Source organism: Mobula birostris, chromosome 3 (assembly GCF_030028105.1).
Source record: "Mobula birostris isolate sMobBir1 chromosome 3, sMobBir1.hap1, whole genome shotgun sequence".
Taxonomy (NCBI): Eukaryota; Metazoa; Chordata; class Chondrichthyes; order Myliobatiformes; family Myliobatidae; genus Mobula; species Mobula birostris.
In genome coordinates this window covers 14,439,897-14,464,154 of record NC_092372.1, presented here as the reverse complement: position 1 = coordinate 14,464,154, position 24,258 = coordinate 14,439,897, and the positions used below count along the sequence as shown (strand labels likewise).

The 24,258-nt window shown below is 40.1% G+C and overlaps 1 protein-coding gene across 1 annotated transcript in view; it reads left to right on the top strand.

Annotated features, from left to right (window-relative positions):
- Positions 1 to 20,160, top strand: part of fech (ferrochelatase) — a 43,815-nt gene extending 23,655 nt beyond the window's left edge. Inside the window, exons 6-11 of the mRNA XM_072252239.1 lie at positions 1,856 to 1,962; positions 3,277 to 3,375; positions 5,153 to 5,260; positions 5,975 to 6,139; positions 7,596 to 7,655; positions 15,531 to 20,160. Of these exons, the coding sequence (XP_072108340.1) occupies positions 1,856 to 1,962; positions 3,277 to 3,375; positions 5,153 to 5,260; positions 5,975 to 6,139; positions 7,596 to 7,655; positions 15,531 to 15,665 (674 nt within the window). The 3' untranslated portion in view covers positions 15,666 to 20,160. The remainder of the gene's footprint in view (positions 1 to 1,855; positions 1,963 to 3,276; positions 3,376 to 5,152; positions 5,261 to 5,974; positions 6,140 to 7,595; positions 7,656 to 15,530) is intronic.
- Positions 20,161 to 24,258: the final 4,098 nt, after the last annotated feature.

The window sequence follows — 24,258 nt, the reverse complement described above, 5'->3', positions numbered from 1 at the left end:
AAGTTGCTGACAACACCACTATTGGCCAAATCAAAGGTGATGACAAATCAGCGTATAGCAGGGGGGAATGAAAATCTGGCTGAGTGGTGCCACAACAACAACCTTTTACTCAATGTCAGCAAGACCAAGGAGCTGATATTTGAATTCAAGAGGAGGAAACCAGAGGCCCATCTCTCAGTTCTCATCGGGGGGTCTCAGAGATGGTGAGGTTCAGCAAATTTAAATTCCTCAGTGTTATAGAGAGAGTGCAGAGGAGATTTACAAGGATGTTGCCTGAATTGGAGGGCATGCCTTATGAGAACAGGCTGAGTGAACTTGGCCTTTTCTCCTTGGAGTGACGGAGGATAAGAGATGACCAGATAGAGGCGTATAAGATGATGAGAGGCATTAATTGTGTGGCTAGCCAGAAGCTTTTTCCCAGGGCTGAAACGGCTAATATGAGGGGCGTAGTTTTAAGGTGCTTGGAAATGGGCACCGAGGGGATATCAGGGATAAGCTTTTCACACAGAGAGTGGTGGGTGCGTGAAATGCACTGCCGACGGCGGTGGTGGAAGTGGATACAATAGGGCCTCTTGAATAGATACATGGAGCTTAGAAAAACAGGGGGCTATGCGCTAGGGAAATTCAAGGCAATTTCTAGAGTAGATTACATAGTCAGCACAACATTGTGGGCCAAAAGGCCTGTAATGCGCTGTAGATGTCTATATTCTATGTTATCATTTCAGAGGACCTGTTCTTTGTAAGTGCAATTACAAAGAAAGCGCAGCAGTGCCTCTACTTCCTTTGCAAAGATTCGGCACGACATCTAAAACTTTAACAAACTTCGATCGATATGTGGTGTAGAGTGTATTGAGTGGCTGCATCACAGCCTGGTATGGAAACACCTCTGTCTTGAAAACCCTACTAAAAGTAGTGCATATGGCTCAGACCATCAGTCCATCAGCGTACCCTACCCAACATTAATCATATTTGCATGGAGCATTGCCAACGGAAAGCAGCATCCATCATCAGGGACCTCCACCAGCCAGGGCATGCTCTCTTCTTGCTGCTGCCTCAGGACGAAGGTATAGGAGCCTCACACCATCAGATTCAGGAGCAGTTATTACCCATCAACCATCAGGCTCTTGAAACAAAGGGGAGAACTTCACTTTCCCCATTATTGAACTGTTCCCACAACCTATGAACTCACTTTCAAAGACCCTTCATCTCATGTTTTTGATATATTTGTTGCTTATTTATTATTATTATTTCTTGTACTTGCACGCTGGTTGTCCACCCATTTGATTGAGGTCTTTTATTAATTCTGTTATGGTCATTGGATTTATTGAGTATGCTTGCAAGAAAAAGATCTCAGGGTTGTATATGGTGATGTATATGTACTTTGAAAATAAATTTACTTTGAACCTGAATTGGGATGGCATGGTGGATTAGCAGTGTAACGCTATTACAGTACCAGAGACCTGGGTTCAATTGCCACTGCTGTCTGTAAGGAGTTTGTATGTTCTTCCTATGAATGTCAGGGCTTCTTTCAGGTGCTCTGGTTTCCTCCCACAGTCCAAAGGCGTGTGGTTTGCTAGGTTAATTAGTCACATGGGTGTAATTGGGTGGCGCAGGCTCATTGGACTGGAAGAGCCTGTTAACATGCTGTATCTAAATAACTTTTAAAAAAACATGAGTTGTACAGTTTCTTCACTGTTAGCAGAACTAAGCATGAAAGCCCTTGTACTTTTTGTCTCAATTTAAAATGAAACACATTTTACTTGTGTTTCCTATCATTTCACTTAGTGAACATTGATTAACCAGGTTGAAAACTGTTGAGAAGTACTGTGACTTTGATTGTTGACTTTCTTTTTAGGGAGTAGTTTAAATGCAATTTATCGATATTATAATAGCAAGAGCATTGCACCAAAGATGAAATGGAGTACTATAGACAGGTGGCCAACACATCCCTTATTAATTCAGGTAAGGTGGATCAACAAATTATATGATTTTTTTGCCAATTTGCCCTTGTTTATAACTTGCATTTGAGGAAATAAAATGTTGTTGCCACATTCCTGCTGGACATCAAGTACAACATTTTAGTTTACATTATGAGGTGTAATATTCCTCTAGTTCCACCTATGAAAGCTCTAGTTGAAAAGTACAATATGCACTCAATCAGGAACCTATTTTGTGAAGTCAACTAAAGAGATAGTACTACTTACTGCCTGTTTTGCCCCTGGCATTGAAGGTCCTCAATCTCTTGTAGTGTTCAGGGATTCCTTCATCATGTCAGTAGCTTCCTCCCGGTTTTCACTACAATCAGTCATGCAAGTCCCGGTGGAAACTCAGAAATACCATTGCACACCGATATAGAAGGACTGTTCATTGCTGTTTCTGTAACGATTTTGTTTTACCAGTCAGGGTTGTTAGCCCTGAGCTGAACCCTCAAACCTGGGGGACTGGTGGACCACTCTTAGTCTGTCCTCTACCCTTTGACTTGTTTGGCACATATCAGAGCATTGCTCTCTGGGTTGTGGTCCTCTTGGAAAAATTAAAGGGATACCATGTTTTAATTTAGTCTAGATAATAGAGCTGATAATGTCAGTCACCTATACATTCACCAGCCACTTTTTTAGGTACAGGAGTAGAACCCAGTGTGATCTTCTGTTGCTGTAGTGCATCCACTTCAATGTTCGGCACGCTGTGTATTCAGAGATGCTCTTCTGTACACCACTGTTATAGCACGCTGTTATTTGAGTTACTGTCACCTTCCTGTCATCTTGAACTATTCTGGCCATTCTCCTCTCATCTCTCATTAACAATACATTTTCGCCCACAGAACTGCAACTCTCTGGATTTTTTTCCCACCATTCTCTGCAAGCTCTAGAGATTGTGTGAAAATCCCAGGAGATCGGCAGTTTCTTATATACTCAGTCGATCCCAACTGGCACTATAAATCATTCAAAGTCACTTAGATTACATTTTTTCCTCCTCCTGATTGTTCTGAACAACAACTGATCCTCTTGATCATGTCTGCATGCTTTTATGCATTGAGTTGCTGATTAGATATTTACATTAATGAGCAGGTGTACAGGTGTACCTAATAAAGTGGCCATGAGTGTACATTTGCTTTTTACAGTTAATTTAAATTTTTGGACATTACTTTTTAAAAATGTCTTGTTTGGAGCAAATTGATCAGTTTTCTTTGATTTCATAGGTGATATTCCATATATATTATTGGCAAGTGTCTTTGCTTTAAGTTATTGTGAGTAACAGTTGTGTTTTATCTTCTAGTGTTTTGCAGATCATATACGGCAGGAACTTGATCGATTTCCACTGGACAAAAGGGCTGATGTAGTTATTTTGTTCTCTGCTCATTCATTGCCTATGTCTGTAAGTGGCTTGAACAAATCTTGTACTTACAGGGGTGAAAAATGTCAGGAAAGACAATATTACAGTTTGCTGAGTTTTTGGCATATTTTTGTCCTCATAGTCTACATTGCCATACAATATTTGACAACCTTGATCCATTCAGATGAAAGCCCATCATTTTTTTATCACTTTCTGTGACAATAAATATTTTTTCTTAATTCTTTGAATTAAGTGTTTAAAATCCCATGTACTTTAAACATTCAATTCAAAGAATACTGGAAGATTGATGACTCAATTAAGGTGCCAAGCTAGCACTGTGGTGAGTGCGACACTATTACAGCTCAGGGCATGGAGTTCGGAGTTCAATTCGGGTGTCCTCTGAGAAGTTTGTGTGCTCTTCTTGTGAGTGGTTGAGTTTAACATAGAACATAGAATAGTACAGCACAGCACATTACAGGCCCTTCGGCCCACAATGTTGTGCCGACCCTCAAACCCTGCCTCCAATATAACCCCCCACCTTAAATTCCTCTGTATACCTGTCTAGTAGTCTCTTAAACTTCACGAGTGTATCTGCCTCCACCACTGACTCAGGCAGTGCATTCCATGCACCAACCACTCTCTGAGTAAAAAATCTTCCTCTAATGTCCCCCTTGAACTTCCCACCCCTTACCTTAAAGCCACGTCCTCTTGTATTGAGCAGTGGTGCTCTGGGGAAGAGGCGCAGGCTATCCACTCTATCTATTCCTCTTATTATCTTGTACACCTCTATCATGTCTCCTCTCATCCTCCTTCTCTCCAAAGAGTAAAGCCCGAGCTCCCTTAATCTCTGATCATAATGCATATTAGAGGCATGGTCTAGATAGGCCAAAGAGCCTGTTGGTGTGCTGTAGTGCTCTATGAATTGCCGGCTCTTTGACTCTATTTCCAGCATCTGGAGATTTTTCATTAGCACATTCTGCATGAAACTTGAATGGACTTCTGTGTTTTGAGAAAGAAATTGCATGCTGAAGGGAAGATGGGGATTTGGTTCAGGCTGCTTCGAAATAAACTGCTGAATGTCCAAGTAATTGAGTTGTTTCTTTTTGATGCTGTACAAGCATAATGGGCCAACATGTTGAGCATTTCCTTCGTAATGAATTTAGATTTTGTGTTTTGATACAAAGCGAAATAGTAATAGGGAGAAAGAGTGATACAGCACAGAATGGAGTCCTGTGGCCCATCATGCCTGTGAATCTTATCTATACCAATCCCATATTCCAGCACTTAATACATAAACTTCTACGTCTCTGGCAATTGAAATACTCACCTGGGTGCTTCTGAAATGTTATGGAGAGCACCGTCCTTCTCCAGTTCAAGAAGTACTCTCCAGATTGTAATCTTCCTGTAGGTAAAAATATTTTCCATGTATCCCTTTCAAACCTTTTTTTTCTTAGGCCTCTAAAATTAGAGACCTCTGCTATGGTAAAGACTTTTTCAGTCTCATGACTTTATGTACTATTAGGTTCCCGATTAACTTCTTCTGATGCATGGAAAACAAACTCAGTCTACCCTCGTAAATTGAAGCATTCCATCCCAGGCAATGTCTTGATTAACCCACTCTGCACCTGTCCGTTACAGTCATATCTTTGCTGTACTCTGGATGTCAGAAAGGATCTATGAAGAGAAACAGAGTTCAAGTTTCAGATTGTTCTCTTATCAGGATTTCTGTGCCACATTATTGTAAATACTGAATGCTCATTATCCAACTGAACAAAGCTCAGCATCTAAAACAACAAGTTTGGCATTGTTTTTATTTTAGGTAGTGAATCGAGGGGACCCCTACCCTCAGGAAGTGGGAGCAACCGTTCAAAGAGTCATGGAAACACTAAATTTCAGTAACCCCTACAGGCTGGTGTGGCAGTCCAAGGTAACCTTCTACTTGAGTTTTCAATAACTTTCTTCGTTATTGTTATTTAACCGACTTAAGATCTACTCAGTGGCCACTTTATTAGGTACTTTGTGTACCTAAAGTGTTTGATCATGGTCGTCTGCTGCTATAGTCCACCCACTTCAAGGTTTGATGTCTGCGTTCAGAGAGAGGCTCTTCTGCACACCACTGTTGTAACATGTCATTAGTTGAGATATTGTTGCCTTCCTGTCAGCTTGAACCAGTCTGACCCCTCTCATGAGCAAGGTGTTTTTGCTCACTGAATGTTCTTTGTTTTTCACACCTTTCTCTGTAAACTCTAGAGGCTGTTGTGTCTGAAATTCCCAGGAGATCAGCAGTGTCTGAGATACTCAAACCATCCCATTTGGCACCAATCCCACACTTAAAGTCCCTTAGGTCACATTTCTTCCCCACCCTGATGTTTGGTCTGAACAGCAACTGAACCTCTTGTCCATGTCTGCATGCATTTATGTACTCAGTTGCTGCCACATGACTGGCTGATTAGATATTTACATTAACGAGCAGGTGTACAGGTGATATCTGCCAGTATTGTACATATGTTTATATGAAAACATTGAATTTGTCACAAATGCAGCAGAAAGAATTACAACTAATTTGAACTGATAACATTGTGCAATAGTTCTCAAGGCTGAAAGGATAACTACTTTATCCGTGATGCATTTCTATATACAGGTCGGCCCTATGCCATGGCTTGGCCCTTCAACAGATGATACGATCAAAGGGTTATGTGAGAGGGGAAAGAAAAATTTACTGCTGGTCCCCATAGCCTTTACTAGCGATCATATTGAAACACTCCATGAACTTGATATAGAATACGCTCAACTTTTAGCCAATGAGGTAAGCTGGCAGGGGGTTTGCAAGACATCATTTTGTGTGGATTGTTCATTTTAATTAGAAGTACAGGTTTCTTTTGTGGGGAATTGACAATGATCAGTGCTGTGACAATACAGTAAGCTGGCTATCTCGGTGGAATTTTTGCTGAAAACCATGGGATTGGAATAAAAAGTTTTCTGCAAAGGGTTGTAAATTCTTGGAATTCTCTCCTCAAAGGTCTGTGGAAGTTGAATCGTTATCTATATTTAAGGCTGAGAAAATTTCTTCTGTGGGATGTTAAGCATTACAGGAAACAGAAAGGAAAATTCAGATCAGCCATGATCTTATTGAATGAAGAAGCCTGGGAGAACCATGTGGTTTACTTTTTCTCATGTTTTGTGGCAGACTATACACATAACCTTCACCAATTTGCACATCGACAAATTGAGTGAAGTCTACACACATATCTTGTGTAAAAATACATGAAGAAAAAAATCCAACATTATTTCCCACTCAACAGCCCAAGCTGACTGTGACTTGTGTGGTAAGTAGTGTGATGACCTATTGCTCATCTTGTTTGATAAAAGTCAAGCGGTTGTAAACTTACGGCCTGTTGCGCTGCTGGCGTTTAGGGCAGCAATGAAGATCCTCCATCTCTAGCGGTGTTCAAGGCTTCCTTCTTAATGCCAGTAGGTTCCTCTCTGTTTTCATTATGGTCAGTTATTCGAGTGCTGGGTGGAAACTGTTGCACCCAGATGTAGAAGGATTCTTTACTGCTATTTCCATAGCAATTTTGTTTTGCCAGTCAGAGTTGTTGGTCCTGAGCTGGACCTCTTGAACCTGGAGGACAAGTGGACCACTCTTAGTCTGTCCTAGACCACTTGACCTGTTTGGCATGGGTGACCCTACCAAGAACCAAAGCATAAAGCCCTGACTCCAGCCAACATAGCTCTCCGGGTCATTGAGGCATGCAAGCTTCCAAACCTAATGACAAGGTTGTGGTCCTCTTGAGGGATAAAGAGATGCTGGGCAAGTTGTTGTAAAGGTAGAAGTGGTCTCAGTGAGGTGTTTCAGTGTAACTATAATGTACAATATAATTTATAATGTAATTTTGAGCAGTATGGTAGCATAGCAGTTAGCACAACGTTTTACAATGCCAGCTTTCACCTATGGGGGTTCAATTCCCACCATTGTCTGTAAAGAGTTTGTATGTTATGCCTGTGACCATGTGAATTTCCTTCGGGTGCTGTGGTTTCCTCCCACCGTCCAAAGATGTACATTAGGGTTAATGAGATGTTAGCACCAGAAACATGGTGACACTTACAGTCTGCCCAGCGCAATTCTTGCTGGTTTGATTTGATACAAGTGACACATTTCAGTGTAAGTTTTGATGTATATATGACAAATAAAGCTAATCTATTTTTAAAAAAATCTTTAACTATCATTAACTTTTTTTGTTCTTTCATAAAATTTATTTCAGTGCGGCGTGGAGAATATTAGGCGAGCTGAATCACTAAATGGGAATAAGCTTTTCATTAAGGTAAGGTACTTCCTTTGTGTATAGTTTACAAAAGAAGTTTGTTTCCCGTGATGAGTCTGGCCTCGGTTTTTCGATGACATTCAAGTGCTCATTACAGACCTTGAAGCTTTCGACTAAAGCTTAGATTCCATTTTTCATAGGCTTCGGTTCTTGAGGAGCTGTGGTTTCCAATAACATTGGAAGCAAACAATTTCCCTGAAGCATTTTCTAAACGGAGAACGACTTCAGAAATCGGAGATGCAAAGGGACTTGCATGAGAGTCTTATTGCAGGATTCACTGAAAGTTAGCATGCAGGTTGAGTCAGATTGAATAAGCAAAGTAAGTGCAATGTCAGCATTCATTTAGAGAAGATTAGAACATAAAAACAAGGCTAACATACCTAGGCTTTATAAGGCATTGGTCAGACATCATTTGGAGTATTGTGAGCAGTTTTGGACCCATATTCAAGAAAACAAGTACTGGCTTTAGAGGATCCAGAGGGAGGTTCGGAAGAATGATCCTGGGAATGACAGAGTTAGCATATAAGGAGCATTTGATGGTAATGGCCAGTACTGACTGAAGTTTAGAAGAACGAGAGGTGATTTCATAGAAACCTACTGAACAGCCTACATAGAATGGATGTGGAGAAGATGGAGAATGGAGTTGAGAGAGAAAATAAATCAGCTATTACGATACGTATAGATAGGGTAAATGCAAGCTGACTTTTTCCACTGTGGTTTACTGAGATGAGAACTAGAGATGAGAGTAGGTTAAGGGTGAAAGTTGAAGTGCTTAAGGGAACCTTGAGGGGGGAACTTCTTCACTCAGACTGTGAGAATGTGGAATGAACTGCCAGCAGAGGTGTTGGATGTGGATTTGATTTCAACATTTAAGAGAAGTTTGGATAAATCCATGAGGGATATAGAGGTGCAAGTTGATGGGATTAGGTAGAATAATAGTTTGCATGGACTAGATCGGCTGAAGGCCTTATTTCTGAGCTGTAGTGCTCTGTGACTATGAAATGGCAGAGCTGGTATAGAAACATAGAAACATAGAAAATAGGTGCAGGAGTAGGCCATTCGGCCCTTCGAGCCTGCACCGCCATTTATTATGATCATGGCTGATCATCCAACTCAGAACCCTGCCCCAGCCTTCCCTCCATACCCCCTGATCCCCGTAGCCACAAGGGCCATATCCTCCCTCTTAAATATAGCCAATGAACTGGCCTCAACTGTTTCCTGTGGCAGAGAATTCCACAGATTCACCACTCTCTGTGTGAAGAAGTTTTTCCTAATCTCGGTCCTAAAAGGCTTCCCCTTTATCCTCAAACTGTGGCCCCTTGTTCTGGACTTCCCCAACATCAGGAATGATCTTCCTGCATCTAGCCTGTCCAATCCCTTTAGGATTTTATACATTTCAATCAGATCCCCCCTCAATCTTCTAAATTCTAACGAGTACAAGCCCAGTTCAGCCCAGTTCAACCTACTCTCAGCCCAGTCTTTCTTCATATGAAAGTCCTGCCATCCCAGGAATCAATCTGGTGAACCTTCTTTGTACTCCCTCTATGGCAAGGATGTCTTTCCTCAGATTAGGGGACCAAAACTGCACACAATACTCCAGGTGTGGTCTCACCAAGGCCTTGTACAACTGCAGTAGTACCTCCCTGCTCCTGTACCCGAATCCTCTTGCTATGAATGCCAGCATACCATTTGCCTTTTTCACTGCCTGCTGTACCTGCGTGCCCACTTTCAATGACTGGTGTATAATGATACCCAGGTCTCGTTTCACCTCCCCTTTTCCTAATCGGCCACCATTCAGATAATAATCTGTTTTCCTATTTTTGCCACCAAAGTGGATAACTTCACATTTATCCACATTAAGTTGCATCTGCCATGAATTTGCCCACTCACCCAACCTATCCAAGTCACTCTGCATCCTGTTAGCATCCTCCTCACAGCTAACACTGCCACCCAGCTTCGTGTCATCCGCAAACTTGGAGATGCTGCATTTAATTCCCTCATCCAAGTCATTAATATATATTGTAAACAACTGGGGTCCCAGCACTGAGCCTTGCGGTACCCCACTAGTCACCACCTGCCATTCTGAAAAGGTCCCGGTTATTCCCACTCTTTGCTTCCTGTCTGCTAACCAATTCTCCATCCACATCAATACCTTACCCCCAATACCGTGTACTTTAAGTTTGCACACTAATCTCCTGTGTGGGACCTTGTCAAAAGCCTTTTGAAAATCCAAATATACCACATCCACTGGTTCTCCCCTATCCACTCTACTAGTTACATCCTCAAAAAATTCTATGAGATTCGTCAGACATGATTTTCCTTTCACAAATCCATGCTGACTTTGTCCGATGATTTCACCGCTTTCCAAATGTGCTGTTATCACATCTTCGATAACTGACTCCAGCAGTTTCCCCACCGCCGACGTTAGGCTAACCGGTCTATAATTCCCCGGTTTCTCTCTCCTTTTTTAAAAAGTGGGGTTACATTAGCCACCCTCTAATCCTCAGGAACTAGTCCAGAATCTAATGAGTTTTGAAAAATTATCACTAATGCATCCACTATTTCTTGGGCTACTTCCTTAAGCACTCTAGGATGCAGACCATCTGGCCCTGGGGATTTATCTGCCTTCAATCCCTTCAATCTACCTAACACCACTTCCCTACTAACATGTATTTCGCTCAGTTCCTCCATCTCACTGGACCCTCTGTCCCCTACTATTTCTGGAAGATTATTTATGTCCTCCTTAGTGAAGACAGAACCAAAGTAATTATTCAATTGGTCTGCCATGTCCTTGCTCCCCATAATCAATTCACCTGTTTCTGTCTGTAGGGGACCTACATTTGTCTTTACCAGTCTTTTCCTTTTTACATATCTATAAAAGCTTTTACAGTCAGTTTTTATGTTCCCTGCCAGTTTTCTCTCATAATCTTTTTTCCCCTTCCTAATTAAGCCCTTTGTCCTCCTCTGCTGAACTCTGAATTTCTCCCAGTCCTCAGGTGAGCCACTTTCTCTGGCTAATTTGTATGCTGCTTCTTTGGAATTGATACTATCCCTAATTTCTCTTGTCTGCCACGGGTGCACTACCTTCCTTGATTTATTCTTTTGCCAAACTGGGATGAACATTTGTTGTAGTTCATCCATGCAACCTTTAAATGCTTGCCATTGCATATCCACCGTCAATCCTTTAAGTGTCGTTTGCCAGTCTATCTTAGCTAATTCACGTCTCATACCTTCAAAGTTACCCCTCTTTAAGTTCAGAACCTTTGTTTCTGAATTAACTATGTCACTCTCCATCTTAATGAAGAATTCCACCATATTATGGTCACTCTTACCCAAGGGACCTCTCACGACAAGATTGCTAATTAACCCTTCCTCATTGCTCAAAACCCAGTCCAGAATAGCCTGCTCTCTAGTTGGTTCCTCGACATGTTGGTTCAAAAAACCATCCCTCATACATTCCAAGAAATCCTCTTCCTCAGCACCTTTACCAATTTGGTTCACCCAATCTACATGTAGATTGAAGTCACCCATTATAACTACTGTTCCTTTATTGCACACATTTCTAATTTCCTGTTTAATACCATCTCCGACCTCACTACTACAGTTAGGTGGCCTGTACACAACTCCCACCAGTGTCTTCTGCCCCTTAGTGTTACGCAGCTCTACCCATATCGATTCCACATCTTCCCGGTTTATGTCCTTCCTTTCTATTGTGTTAATCTCTTCTTTAACCAGCAACGCCACCCCACCTCCCCTTCCTTCATGTCTATCCCTCCTGAATATTGAATATCCCTGAACGTTGAGCTCCCATCCTTGGTCACCCTGGAGCCATGTCTTTGTGATCCCAACTATATCATAATCATTAATAACAATCTGCACTTTCAATTCATCCACCTTATTATGTATGATGGGCCGAACAGCCTAATTCTGCACCCATGTCTTATGGTTTCACCATCCTTAGACAGCAAGTCAGAAAATAAAGTTTAATTTTTAACCAACGCCTTAGGGTGTAGAATAAATGTATCCCCCTGGCAGGCCTCAAGGTCGCTCAACTCGCTGTCATCTAGAGAAACAGCCCTCGGCCCCACCAAACTGGGTAATTAGTTTGTGTGGATGCTGTGTGATGTACCCCACCCTGCCAAATAACAGATAATACACCATATACGATTAAATGAATTACAGTTTATAGATATTACTGGAACTATATAATTAATAGATAAAATATAAAAGGAAAATAAAAGGCGCCACACTTATCAAAGTTCAATCTCTTCGTGCACAACAGTTGGAGGTCTAGTAACGATCCTCTCTTCACCATTCGATCCCCTCTGACCACCTCGACCTGCCGTCTGGAACCAACCACGGTGGTCGACCAGACGCTCCACATGAGTCTGTCTCCGTCTCCACTTTCCTCATCGAAGACCCTGGACCTCGGACTCCTGCTCGGGGTCCGACCCCGTTAGCCAGCTCACAGCACCTTGTCCATTCTCTCTCTGTCCATCGCGCCTTCTGCCCAAAAATCCACGCATCACAATAACTTACACAATAGAAAGAATAACATCTATCCCAATTGGTTCCTTTGCTCTCTTATCAACAATATAACCGAAACAACACCCAAACAAGCTGCTAGTGAGAGAACTTTCCCAGCAGTTAACATAACAAAGAAGCCATTTTAATTAGCCTACGCAGTAACATAAAAGAAGGAACCCCTTACATAAAGATTAAAATGGAACAGTAATTATTTTTAAGCAGTATTGAAATTTTAATAAGTATCTTTGGAAATGACAATCTATACAAAATTAGATTTCCAGAACCAGACAAATAAATTTGGCCTGGTATACTCTCATTTGATAAAGGGTAATACATTCAGAGCTTGTTGGTAATGGTGAGAATTCTTAGGAATGGACTATGAAATTTCCTAAGTACATGAGGTTTTAAAAAAAAGGTTAGTATAGCGACCCCAACCCCCAGCCTGCACTCTGTCTCTTGTTATCGTTTTCCTTTGCTGCCTCTTTTTCTTAGTTTACATTTTTTCTTTGATTGTTTTTCTGTCTTGACTAGAGAACGTTCTTAGGAGAATAGGTTGAGTGAGCTAGGGCTGTTCTTTTTGGAGTGAAGGAAGTCGAGAGGTGACTTGACAGAGTTGTACAAAACGATAAAAGGCATAGATCGAATGGACAGCCATAAATAATTTCCCAGGGCGGAAATGTCTAATATGAGGGGACATCATTTTAAGATGATTGGTAGAAAGTATGGGGAGGACATGAGACGCAAGTTTTTTTACACAGTGATGGGTGCATGGAATATCCTTTCAGAGTTGGTGGTGGAGGCAGAAATAGAGGGGACATTTAAGAAAATCTTAGATAGGCACATCAGTGATAGAAAAATGGCGGGCTATGTTGGAGAGGAGGGTTAGATTGATGTTAGAGTAGCTTAAAAGATCAGAAAAATATTATGGCCCGAAGGGTCTGTACTTTGCCGGAATGTTCTAAGTTCTTTCCCTCTTCCTCATTTGTGCGCTGTCCTCTCTCTTCAGTCTGGATCTCTTTCTCATTCCCGTCCCTCTCTCTGCTCCATGTTGCTCTTTGTGACCCTATTCCATATATTATAACGTTGGTTTCAAATAGATGTATGAAACCTGAGCAGAGCCAAGCAATAAACAATGCCACCTGTCTCAGTTTTCCGATGTATGTTGTGACCTTGCTCAGTACATATCTGTCAGCTCAGTCTCAGCAGAAGTATGGAAATTAAAAGAGATGTGAAACTGGTGTTATTGCAGTAACACTAACATATAGGTCATTTAATGACATGTTGGAAGTTTAAAAAAAAACTATTCGATTACTCATGCCTTAAGCTTTTCACTTTGGTAAAATAAATAAATAGAGCACCTGAAGGAATTAGTTTTCGTTCATATCTTTGATTTTCCTGAAGAAATAAGACAGGCTCACAGTTGCCTCAATTATTTTCTGACCTTGCATTAACTGACAGTGGGATTTAGTTTCACAGATAATATCAACTATCAAATAGCAGATGAATTGCCATCTGTTACTTGTAAGCCTGCGAAATTTGTGTCCTTTTGGCAGAACAATACTTTTACACTCCCACAATACAACAGTGACTGCTTCTTGGAGGCACTTTATTTGCACCGTGTTTTTGTAAGCTCTGTGGCTTTATAAGGCATTAGTCAGACTGCATTTGGAGTATTGTGACCAGATTTGTGTCCTCATCTGATAAGGGATGTGTTGGCATTTGAGTGAGTCCAGTGGAGGTTCACAAGAATGATCCTAGGATCATTCACTCACTACCTTTTATTTCTCTTTTTGCACTGCTTATGAAATTTACAGTTTTTATTATTATGTATTGCAATGTACTGGTGCCACGAAACAAATCTCCTGGCATATGACGTTGATATTAACCCGACTCTGATTCTGAAAGGGTTAACATTTGAGGAGCTTTTCATGGCTCTGTGCCTGTACTTAAGTTCAGAAGAATGAGGGTGGATCTCATTGAAACCTGCCAAAGGCCTAGATAGTGGATGTGGAGAAGATGTTTCCTATAGTGGGTGAGTCTAGGACCAGAGGGCACAGGTTCGGAACAGAAGGTATGTCTCTTTAGAACAGAGATGAGGAATTTCTTTAGCAAGAAGGAGGTGAATCTGTGGATTCATTGCCACAGGCATCTCTGGAGGCCGTGTCACTGGGTATATTATAGCTTGTTGATTGGTAAGGGCATTAAAGGTTACGACACGAAGGCAGGAGAACGGGCTTGAGAAGGATGGCCTAATTCTGTTCCTATGGTTTCTAGTCTTATGGTCTAAGAAATAACTAATAAATTTCTTTGAACATTATTTTTTTTAAGAGTAATTTGTTATCTTATAAGCCCTGTGATATCATAATCACTTGTAGCATCTCAGTTTGTATTCCACTATCGACCGAGTAATGAACAGGGTCAGCCCTAACTCAAAAGTGAGCAAGGTTAGCTTCATATTACAGCTAAATATTTTGCTGTGGTTCTTTACCATTCAACACAAAGGCCTTGTGCTCAAATTTGACCATATCATCTGCCAAATTATCATAAAACTGTGTTTCTTTAGACAGGGGGCTCCCAACCTTTTTATGTCATGGACCAATACCATTAAGCAAGGGGTCTATGTACACCAGGTTGGGAACCCCTGCTTTAGACCCTAAGACATGGAGGATGATATAGGCTATTCGGCCCACAAATCTTAATCACCATTCTATCATGGTTGATTTATTATCGCCCACAACTCCATTCTCCTACCTTCTCCACGTTGCCTTTGACACCCTTACTAATCAAGAACCTATTAACCTCCGCTTCTAATGTACCCAATGACTTGGCTTCCATGTTCATCTGTGATAATGAATTCCACAGATTCAACACCCTCTGACTTTAGCGCCTTTTAATATCATAATTAGTCACTCTTGCTATATGACCAACGAAAGCAGCATTGAGGTTAATTTTCAATGCCCTCTGGAAAAGCCTAATGAATAATTAGTTAAAAATAACAAGCTTTAATTGTAAAGGTAGAGATTGAATGGACTTCTAATTCATTTGTCATTAGAAGTCAAGAGTAGAGCATTTGTTAGTCCATATGATGTAGAACAGGAAAGCCCAACCTTTTTTATGCTGTGGACCCTTACCATTTACTGAGGGGTCCGTGAACCCCAGGTTGGGAACCCTTGCTGTTGAGGATATATCACTAACCTTCAGCACCTGATGCCATGGTTAGAAGCATGCTTAAAATGAGGGCTATTTGTAGAAATACAAATATTCGTGTGGAAACTTGGTAATGTTCTTATGCTTTATCCGCGTAAAAGTGTTGAAATTTTGCACTAATGATTCACTGTCTTTTTCTAGGCTCTGGCAGATCTGGTAAACACTCATTTAAAATCAGCAGAAACTTCTTCCAAGCAGTTGAGTCTACGGTGTCCACTTTGTGTTAATCCAGTGTGTAGAGAAACCAAGGCATTTTTTGCCCATCAGAAACTCTGAATTGGTACTCATTGGTTCTACGTTGTTCTGTCCTTCAAGGCTTGCAATTAAATGGCCGCTATGATTTTTATATACTTAGGTCAAATAGGTTGGTTTCATTTTTGAAGTTGTATCCTTTATACCTCTGCAGAAAACATCTGCTCATTACTGCAATTATGTGACGATGCAGTGTTTGTCTCAAGCCATGGTATGTAGATAAAGATGCTGAACTTACCAGCCCTATACTTTTTTTTCCACTTCGATTCTATTGAGCACAGGAAAAAAAGGAATAGTTGAATGTGAGTTTCAAAAGTTTATTTCCTTCTGTACCATTAAGCAAAGTTTTGAATACAATTCATTTTAGTAAAGATTTGTTTAATGAATCCATGTAGTTATGAGCAAAAATGTTTAATATTCACATGCTTAATTTTTCAGACCTCCTGTACTTGAGTTAAACTCCGCTTAAACGCCATTACTCATTTAAAGCCACTTCATTTAAGCTCCCTATCAGCAATTAAACCTTTTAATATAAACAACCTACCTTTCAAAATCTACATGCTAAAGTGAAGTGAACAGATTTGAGTGTGTGAATAGATGGTAAAATAACTTTTGTGTACAGACCAGCTTTGCTTAAAATTTAACCAGATATGAGGAGTGTGGTCAATTTAACATGTTTGAATATCAAAGCCAAACTTCTGAAATCTTTTTGTACATTATTGTGTGAATGGAGCAAGCATTTGTCTAGTGACACATAATCTAAAAGATGATGGCCCAGCCTACCCATTTGGCGGCTGCATGTGTAGGAATTGACATGTAGCCTGCAAATACAGATCAGCTTTGACTTCATACCATGAATCTTGTGAAGACCTTTCACCTGGTCTCCATTGGCTCCATTTTCTTTATTATTATTGTCTTTTTCCCTCTCCTTTGCTGTCCTCCTTGTTACATCACTACCTATGAAAATCCTGTTCCAAGAAAAAGCAAGATTCAATGTTAATGTATGTTGATTGTTTTTCTATACTGAATCATTTCTTTAGAGTGAGAATTTCTTTTTCACTACAATATTCTCACTACAGATATTATTGTGTGTGTTGAAACTTATGATGAGAAATGTGCACAGTCATACTTGCATATACTGGAAAATGAGCAAAAATGACGTGACAGCTCAGTCTGTCTTGTGAAGCACATCCACTGCAGATGGTGCATGTTGAAATTTGTGTTTATCTTCATCATGACATGTAACAGGAGTAATAAGCTGCTGCAGAATACAGTAAAGCTGATTAGGGCAACATTCATACCGGAGAAGAGATATTACTGGGACTAATATTGAGCATAAATTAGAAAAAATACTTCATGCTCGAGACCTACCTCATCATCTTTTCCCCCTGTGAAACAACTCATGATGCATGTCATTCAGATAATGTGGGTATGGTTCAGGTACACAGTGAGATTGTACTATATCATCATCCTTTAATAACATGTGGTTCATTAATTCATGATTATATTTTGTTTTAATTGGCGGTGATCTACCAGAGTTGCTTATTTTATTCACCAGTGGTAGATGCTGTATTTTCATTGGTAGCAACTCTACCAGTTTACACCATAAGACTTAGGCGCAGAACTAGGCTATTTAGCCCACCAAGTCTGCTCTGCCATTTCGTCATGGCGGATTTATTTTTCCTCTCAACCCCATTCTCCCCATTGCCTTTATTACCTTTACTAATCAAAAACCTATCAACTTTCTATTTAAATATACCCAAGAAGGAGCTAGATAGGTATCTTATGGATAGAGGAATCAAGGGTTATGGGGACAAGGCAGGAACCGGGTATTGATAGTAGATGATCAGCCATGATCTCAGAATGGCGGTGCAGGCTCGAAGGGCCGAATGGTCTACTTCTGCACCTATTGTCTATTGTCAGAGTTTATAGGCATTGAGCAAAGAACTCTTGAATTCAGTCTTTAAGAAGAACTGTGCAGAAAAAAGGTTCGCCATTTGGCCTTTTAGCAGATGCAGGCTGGCTGAAAGCTCTGCAGTTTTTCCCAACCCCTGCTTATGCACTCTTATAATCTGATAATCTTGCATTTTCCATTTCAAATATTTATCCAAAACCTTTTGAAAGTTGCTGTCGATTCTGCCTCAGTTCACCCCTTCAAGCAATGCACTTCAGATTATCATAGCTCACCACATTTAAGAATAATTCTTTCCCAGTTTGTCTACAATTATTTTATCCAATAGTGTTACGTCTGTGTCTTCTCACTACTGACTTGGCAAATAGTTTTGCCTTATTTGCTTTACCATTTGTTTGGAAAAGTATGTCTTGGTTGATTAATTCACCCAATGCTTTTACACCAGCCAAGGGAATAGTATAGGGGATGGTATGGTAGTGTAGCTGTTAGCATGTTACTTTACAGCGGCAAGCAATCACTGATTGGGGTTCAGTTCCTGCCACTGCCTGTAAGGAGTTTGAATGTTCTCCCCGTGACCACATGGAGTTTCATCTGGGTGCTCCAGTCTTCTCCCAGTAAATCCTCTGGGTTAGGTGCAGTGAGTTGGCATGCTATGTTGGTGCCAGAAGTGAGACTTGCAGGCTGGCCCCCAGCATTATCCTCACTAATTTGATTTGACACAAATAGCACAGTTCACCAAAGGTTTCGATGTACATGTGATAAATAAAGCTAATCTATTTAAGTCGTCATATTTTAGTGTGTGTGTGTGTGTGTGTGTGTGTGTGTGTATAATATATCCATCCATCCATCCCCTGGAATAAATGGTTTGAATATATAACCCCAATGCGAGCAGACTTTAGATGACTCTCCTAATGATTTATACTGCTCTTCTCATCAACACAGTAATATTGCTAACGTAAGCACCCCTAGTCTAAATGTTTGTTTTTTTTGTTTACTTTTGGAAAATAGAGAATTAACACAAGTAAAGGGAAAGATTTGGGAAAGGGATAAAAAAATGAAAAAATTAAATAAGTACATAGGGATTGGATAATTATGTCTGCGGGCAGGAGCAAGCATGAACAAATTAGGATATAAACACCTACAATGGTTGATACATAGGCTTATATACAACATTTTGGACCAGTGGAAATGGTCCAGAAGGGTTATATGGAAACTATTATTACCATTTTTCTTAACAACTAATTCCATTACTTAGCCTAATAGGTTAGATTTACCACAGTACATAATTATCTATTTAAATGTTTATTTTCCTTTTATATCATCTCAATGTGTACTTAAGAATGTATAAATAATTGTAGTTTTATACATATAAAAAAATGGAAAAGGTTATATGTGTGAAAAAAGTACATGATATTTGTGAATTCCTTATCCAAATAAAAATAAGATAAAAAAAATATATATATATATCCCAGAGGTTAGCATGGTAGTTATTACTATTAGTGTTGTATTTATTGTAATGCACTGCACAGTTACTGTTGCAGAAAGCTATCTTTCATGGCATTTGCATCCTAGATATATACACATATGAAAATAAAACTTTTAACAAAATCATTCAGCATATTTATTTCTAACCTCCCCTTAACCTTTGCAAGGACAAAAATCCAGGCTTCTCTGACCACTGTACAAATTGAAATGCTATACTCATCCCTGGAACCATTTCACTGTTTTTGAATCCCTTCCAAGTCTATGACATTTTCCTAAACCCTATTGTGTCTATCATTGGACACAGTGCTCCATCTGAAGCCTAATCAGCAATTGTAATGATTTAGAACAACCTACTTGTGCATATGCTGTCTGCCTCTGTTTATGAAGACCAATGTCTGGTTTGCTTCAGCAGCTTGAACGTTTCAACTTTTATTTTTTTTTTTAACAAAGATTTTGTACATATAAACTGTCTTTGTTTTTGCAACCCCCTTAAATTTAATAGTAAATTTTAGAATTATGCCCTATTATTAGGATATTACTGGACCACAAGTAAAAGATTAAAAATGAAAGCTTAACTTTATTTGTCACATGTACATTGAAACATACAGTAAAATGCATCGTTTGTGTCAACAGCCAATGGTCTTGCGATGTACTGGGGGCAGCCCTCAAGTGTTGTCTTGCTTCTGGTGCCAATATAGTATGCCCACAAGTTACTAATCCTAACCCATATTAGTAACTTGTGTAGAAATGTGGGAAAATTCTAAAACACTTGGAGGAAGCCCACATGGTCACAGGAAGAATGTACAAACTCCTTACAGACAGTGGCAGGAATTGAACCCATATCCTCCAATTGCTGATGCTGTAGTTAAGCCCAATGTTATCTTGTCAGTTATACATTTTAATATAATTGCTTCTTCACTCCATTCTCTCCCTTTGGCTGGTGTAAAGTCCATGTCACTATTTCAGCAAGAGTGTAAGGCATAGGATTTACAAGTCTATCATAAAGTACCTTTACAAACAACGTTTGCGAGTGTATATAAAGATGTGTAACATGTATGTTACACACTAATTGCCTTGTCATAATTAATCCATTTATTTTTTAAAAGTCATTTCTATCAAGAACGGGAATGTCAGTTGTTTTTTTTTTTAAATCAACATATGTCTTCCATAACATTTTCTTAAAGGGTGTGTGTTCTTCCTTGAACCAATTCCTCATTTTTCCAAAGATTTGCAGAGAGTATTTGGTGCCAATCGCATGTCGATTTTTCTCTATTAAAATTGGAAAATAAAGTCTAGGTGGGATTTCTGATCCAGGTTTCTTGCTGTAATATTAACAAACTTGCTCGGGTGGCCCTTGCTCTTTCTATAGAATCTGAATTGGCCTCTTTAGGCAAATTACAAATCATTAAATTACTGAATTTTTTTTAAGCATTCAGGAACCATCTAGTTAAGACACTGAAAAGATGCGTTAAAATGCTAGGCAATTAATACTTTCAGATACACAAAAGTATTACACACAGCATGCTGGAGGAACTCAGCAGGTCGGGCAGCTTCCGTGGAAACGAACAGTCAACATTTTGAGCCGAGACCCTTCGTTTTTGCCTGAAACATTGACTGTTCGTTTCCACGGATGCTGCCCGACCTGCTGAGTTCCTCCAGCGTGTTGTGCGTGTTGCTTTGACCCCAGCATCTGCAGAGTATTTTGTGTGTACACGGAAGTATTAGATGCCTCCTGCCAAGCTAACACAGAATTAGAATGAGAGCTTCCCAGTAACCACCGCTGTCCACTAACATATACTTTCACCAATTCATTACAGCATGAAATTATGTTTATCAGTGTTTTTAATCAATCCATGTTACAAAATTATATAAACGGTATAAAGTCGTGAGTAACACAAAATGCTGCAGGAAACCAGCAGGTCAAGCAGCATCAATGAAAAGGAATAAACAGTCGGCGTTTCAAAGTTCAAATTAAATTTATTATCAGATTACATGTGTTATCATATACAACCCTGAGATTCATTTTTTGTGGGCATACTCAATAAATCAATAAATGTAGTTGATCTTTCATTGATCCTATTGTAGTTACTATTCTATAGATTTGCTGTGTATACCCACAGGAAAAAGAATCTCAGGGTTGTGTATAGTGACATATATGCACTTTGATAATAAAACTGAACTTTGATTTTGTTACAGTTATTAAAGTTCAATGAAAGGTCACCCAACTTGGGAATTCAACCAGAGTGCAGAAGGCAACAAACTGTGCAAATACTTAATTAATAAATAAATAAACAAGCAATAAATTTAATCAAGAATATGAAATGAATGGAAAAAAAAATCCATTGGTGAGGGAACATGATGAGGTTCAAGCCTGTGATGGTTGAGGAGTAAAAACTGTTCCTGAACTTGGTGGTGAGAGTCCTGAGGCTCCTGTACCTTTTTCCTGATGGCAGCACTGAGGAGAGAGCATGACCTGTATGGAGGGGGATCATTGATGATAGATGTTCCTGGCCTAGATCGTTCATCAGGACTGAAAGGAAAGGGGGAAGAAGCCATTATCTCCCTTCCAGTCCTGATTTAGGGACTCAGCCTGAAATGTCGACTCTTTATTCGTTTCCATAGATGCTCACTGACCTCCTGAGTTCCTCCAGCATTGTCTGTGTGTTACTCTATATTTTGAGCATCTAGGAGTCTCTTTTGTTCATAACTATATGAAGGCTACAGTTAGCTGGTTTTGATGCATTATAAATTGAACATGGGATTTGATGCAGGACAAAAAAAAAATAGGAAACTTCAATTACACACTCAAATAACATGGGCTGGGAGACGGAAGAACTAGTATATTGTACAGTTGGCCAGTAAAGCACAGTTACAGTTTTGTGAACTGCCTGTTGTTCAACCTGGAATGGATAATGCATTTTATAGTCATGCTTATGCCTTAACCATTCTTCTTGTGACTGTGTGGGTTTCCTCCGTGTGCTCTGGTTTTCTCTCAAAGACCTACCATTTGGTAGGTTAATTGGTCATTGCAAATTGTCCTATGAATGGACTAGGAATAAATCAGGGAGTTGCTGGGTGACGTGGCTTGAAGGGCCAGATGTGCCTGTTCCACTCTATTTCAATAAAATAAGTAAAAATTTGGTACTTCCTGGTCTTTAAAATATTAATATGGAAATAACATATCAAAGCTTTTGTACTCTCTTGCCATGATTTACTCAATTAACCTAAAATTATAATGCAGTGAAATGTGGAATTTCAAACTGAATATTGAATTAAGTATGTGTGTGTGTGTGTGTGGGGGGGTGGAGTGGGGGTGAGGAACTTACTACCTGCAGTTTTAACAGCAAGTGACTGAAGAATGGAAAAATTGTAATAAACGTTTTATCAAAAACCTTATACTCAGCATACTTTTCAGTTGCATATATAGCAATGTTGTAAGCTGTCACTATTGATACTGTGTTTTGCCTAAGAGTGTATGGGGAAAGAGTATAACCAAATAATAAAAGTATCTTGTGCTATTAATAAAGCAGTATGCAGTAGCACCCCATTTTAGAATGTGCTTTCAGTTCGAGTCAGAGTCATAGAACACAACAGCACAGCAACACCCCCTTTGGCCCATCTCATACATCATCATGGACGATTCTATGGTCTGCTTAGTCCCATCAAGTTATTATGTAGTGGAAAAAGTTATGTTGGTATATGCTTGAACTGTCAGCTTACCTCACTTGATAAAGAGAGAGGCACTACAGTGATTGGGGTTGACCATGGATGTTACGTCCTAGCTGGCTACGTGATACACAACCAGGCAGTATGATATGGAGAGCAAACTATTGCCCATGCAGCAAGCTCTCCCTCTCCATGCAGTTGATGACTCCAAAGGAATGGCAGAGTTTGATACAATTTGGCACCACTGGTGTCACAGGAGTTGCCAGTCAGCATTGAACTCAATGTCAAACTGCCTTAAGGACTCTAGCTCTGGATTTTTCCCTCTGAGTTTACGCCTAAAGCCCTCCCTATACACTGGAACTTAGAAGGATGAGAGGGGATCTGATTGAAACATATAAGATTATTAAGGGATTGGACACGCTGGAGGCAGGAAGTATGTTTCCGCTGATGGGTGAGTCTAAAACCAGAGGCCACAGTTTAAGAATAAGGGATAGACCATTTAGTACGGAGTTGAGGAAAAACTTTTTCACCCAGAGAGTGGTGGATATGTGGAATGCTCTGCCCTAGAAGGCTGTGGAGGCTAAGTCTCTGGATGCTTTCAAGAAAGAGATGGATAGAGCTCTTAAAGATAGTGGAATCATAGGTGATGGAGATAAGGCAGGAACTGGATACTGATTATGGACGATCAGCCATGATCACAGTGAATGGCGGTGCTGGCTCGAAGGCAGAATGGCCTACTCCTGCTCTTATTGTCTATTGAGTGGGTATAGCCACAAGGGAGCGGAGGTTTGAGATCAGAATAATCTTTCTCCTAGATGAGCTGCTAACCACGGCTGAGGAGCCCCATCTGTTCTGAGCAATTGGTTTTAAGGCACCTGTAACCTTCATTTTCTCCTTCTCCTGTAGTAGAAACGGTACACTGGGTTTAGTAACTAAGCCCCATGTGAAGGCTTGGAGCTGGATTTGGTTGTCAGAGGCTATTTGAGGCACATGCCATTGGGAGCATTTAATAGGTAGAGGGAGCTCATACCCAGCTGTGCCAATCTTAAAGGACTGGTTGGTACTCACGACAAAATCCTGTGTGCTTCAGATGCATTCAGGATGTGAAATCTCAGCTGACAACTTAGCTGAAATAGATGCTGGTTACAGGGTGCCTTATAAAAAAGCAGTAACTGGAAATCATAAAATCTTATCCTTGTTGTAAGACTTTGATTAGACCTCCAAAGCACTTTAAGCAGTTTAGCCCCACGATAGCATAGTGATTAGCATAACACTATTACAGCACCAATGACCAGGGTTCAATTTCCACCACTGTCTAAGGAGTTTGTATGTTCTCCCTATGACTGCATGGATTTCTCTTCCGTATGCTCTAGTTTCCACCCACATTTCAAAAAACGTCCGGGTTAGTAAGTTAATTGGTCACCTGAGTATAATTGGGCATCATGGGCTCGTTAGGTATCTCTAAATAAATAAACATTCAACTGAAGTGAAGTACTCAGGATCTACCTTTAATATACACAGTAACGTACTGTGAATTAACATTAACTCATGTGG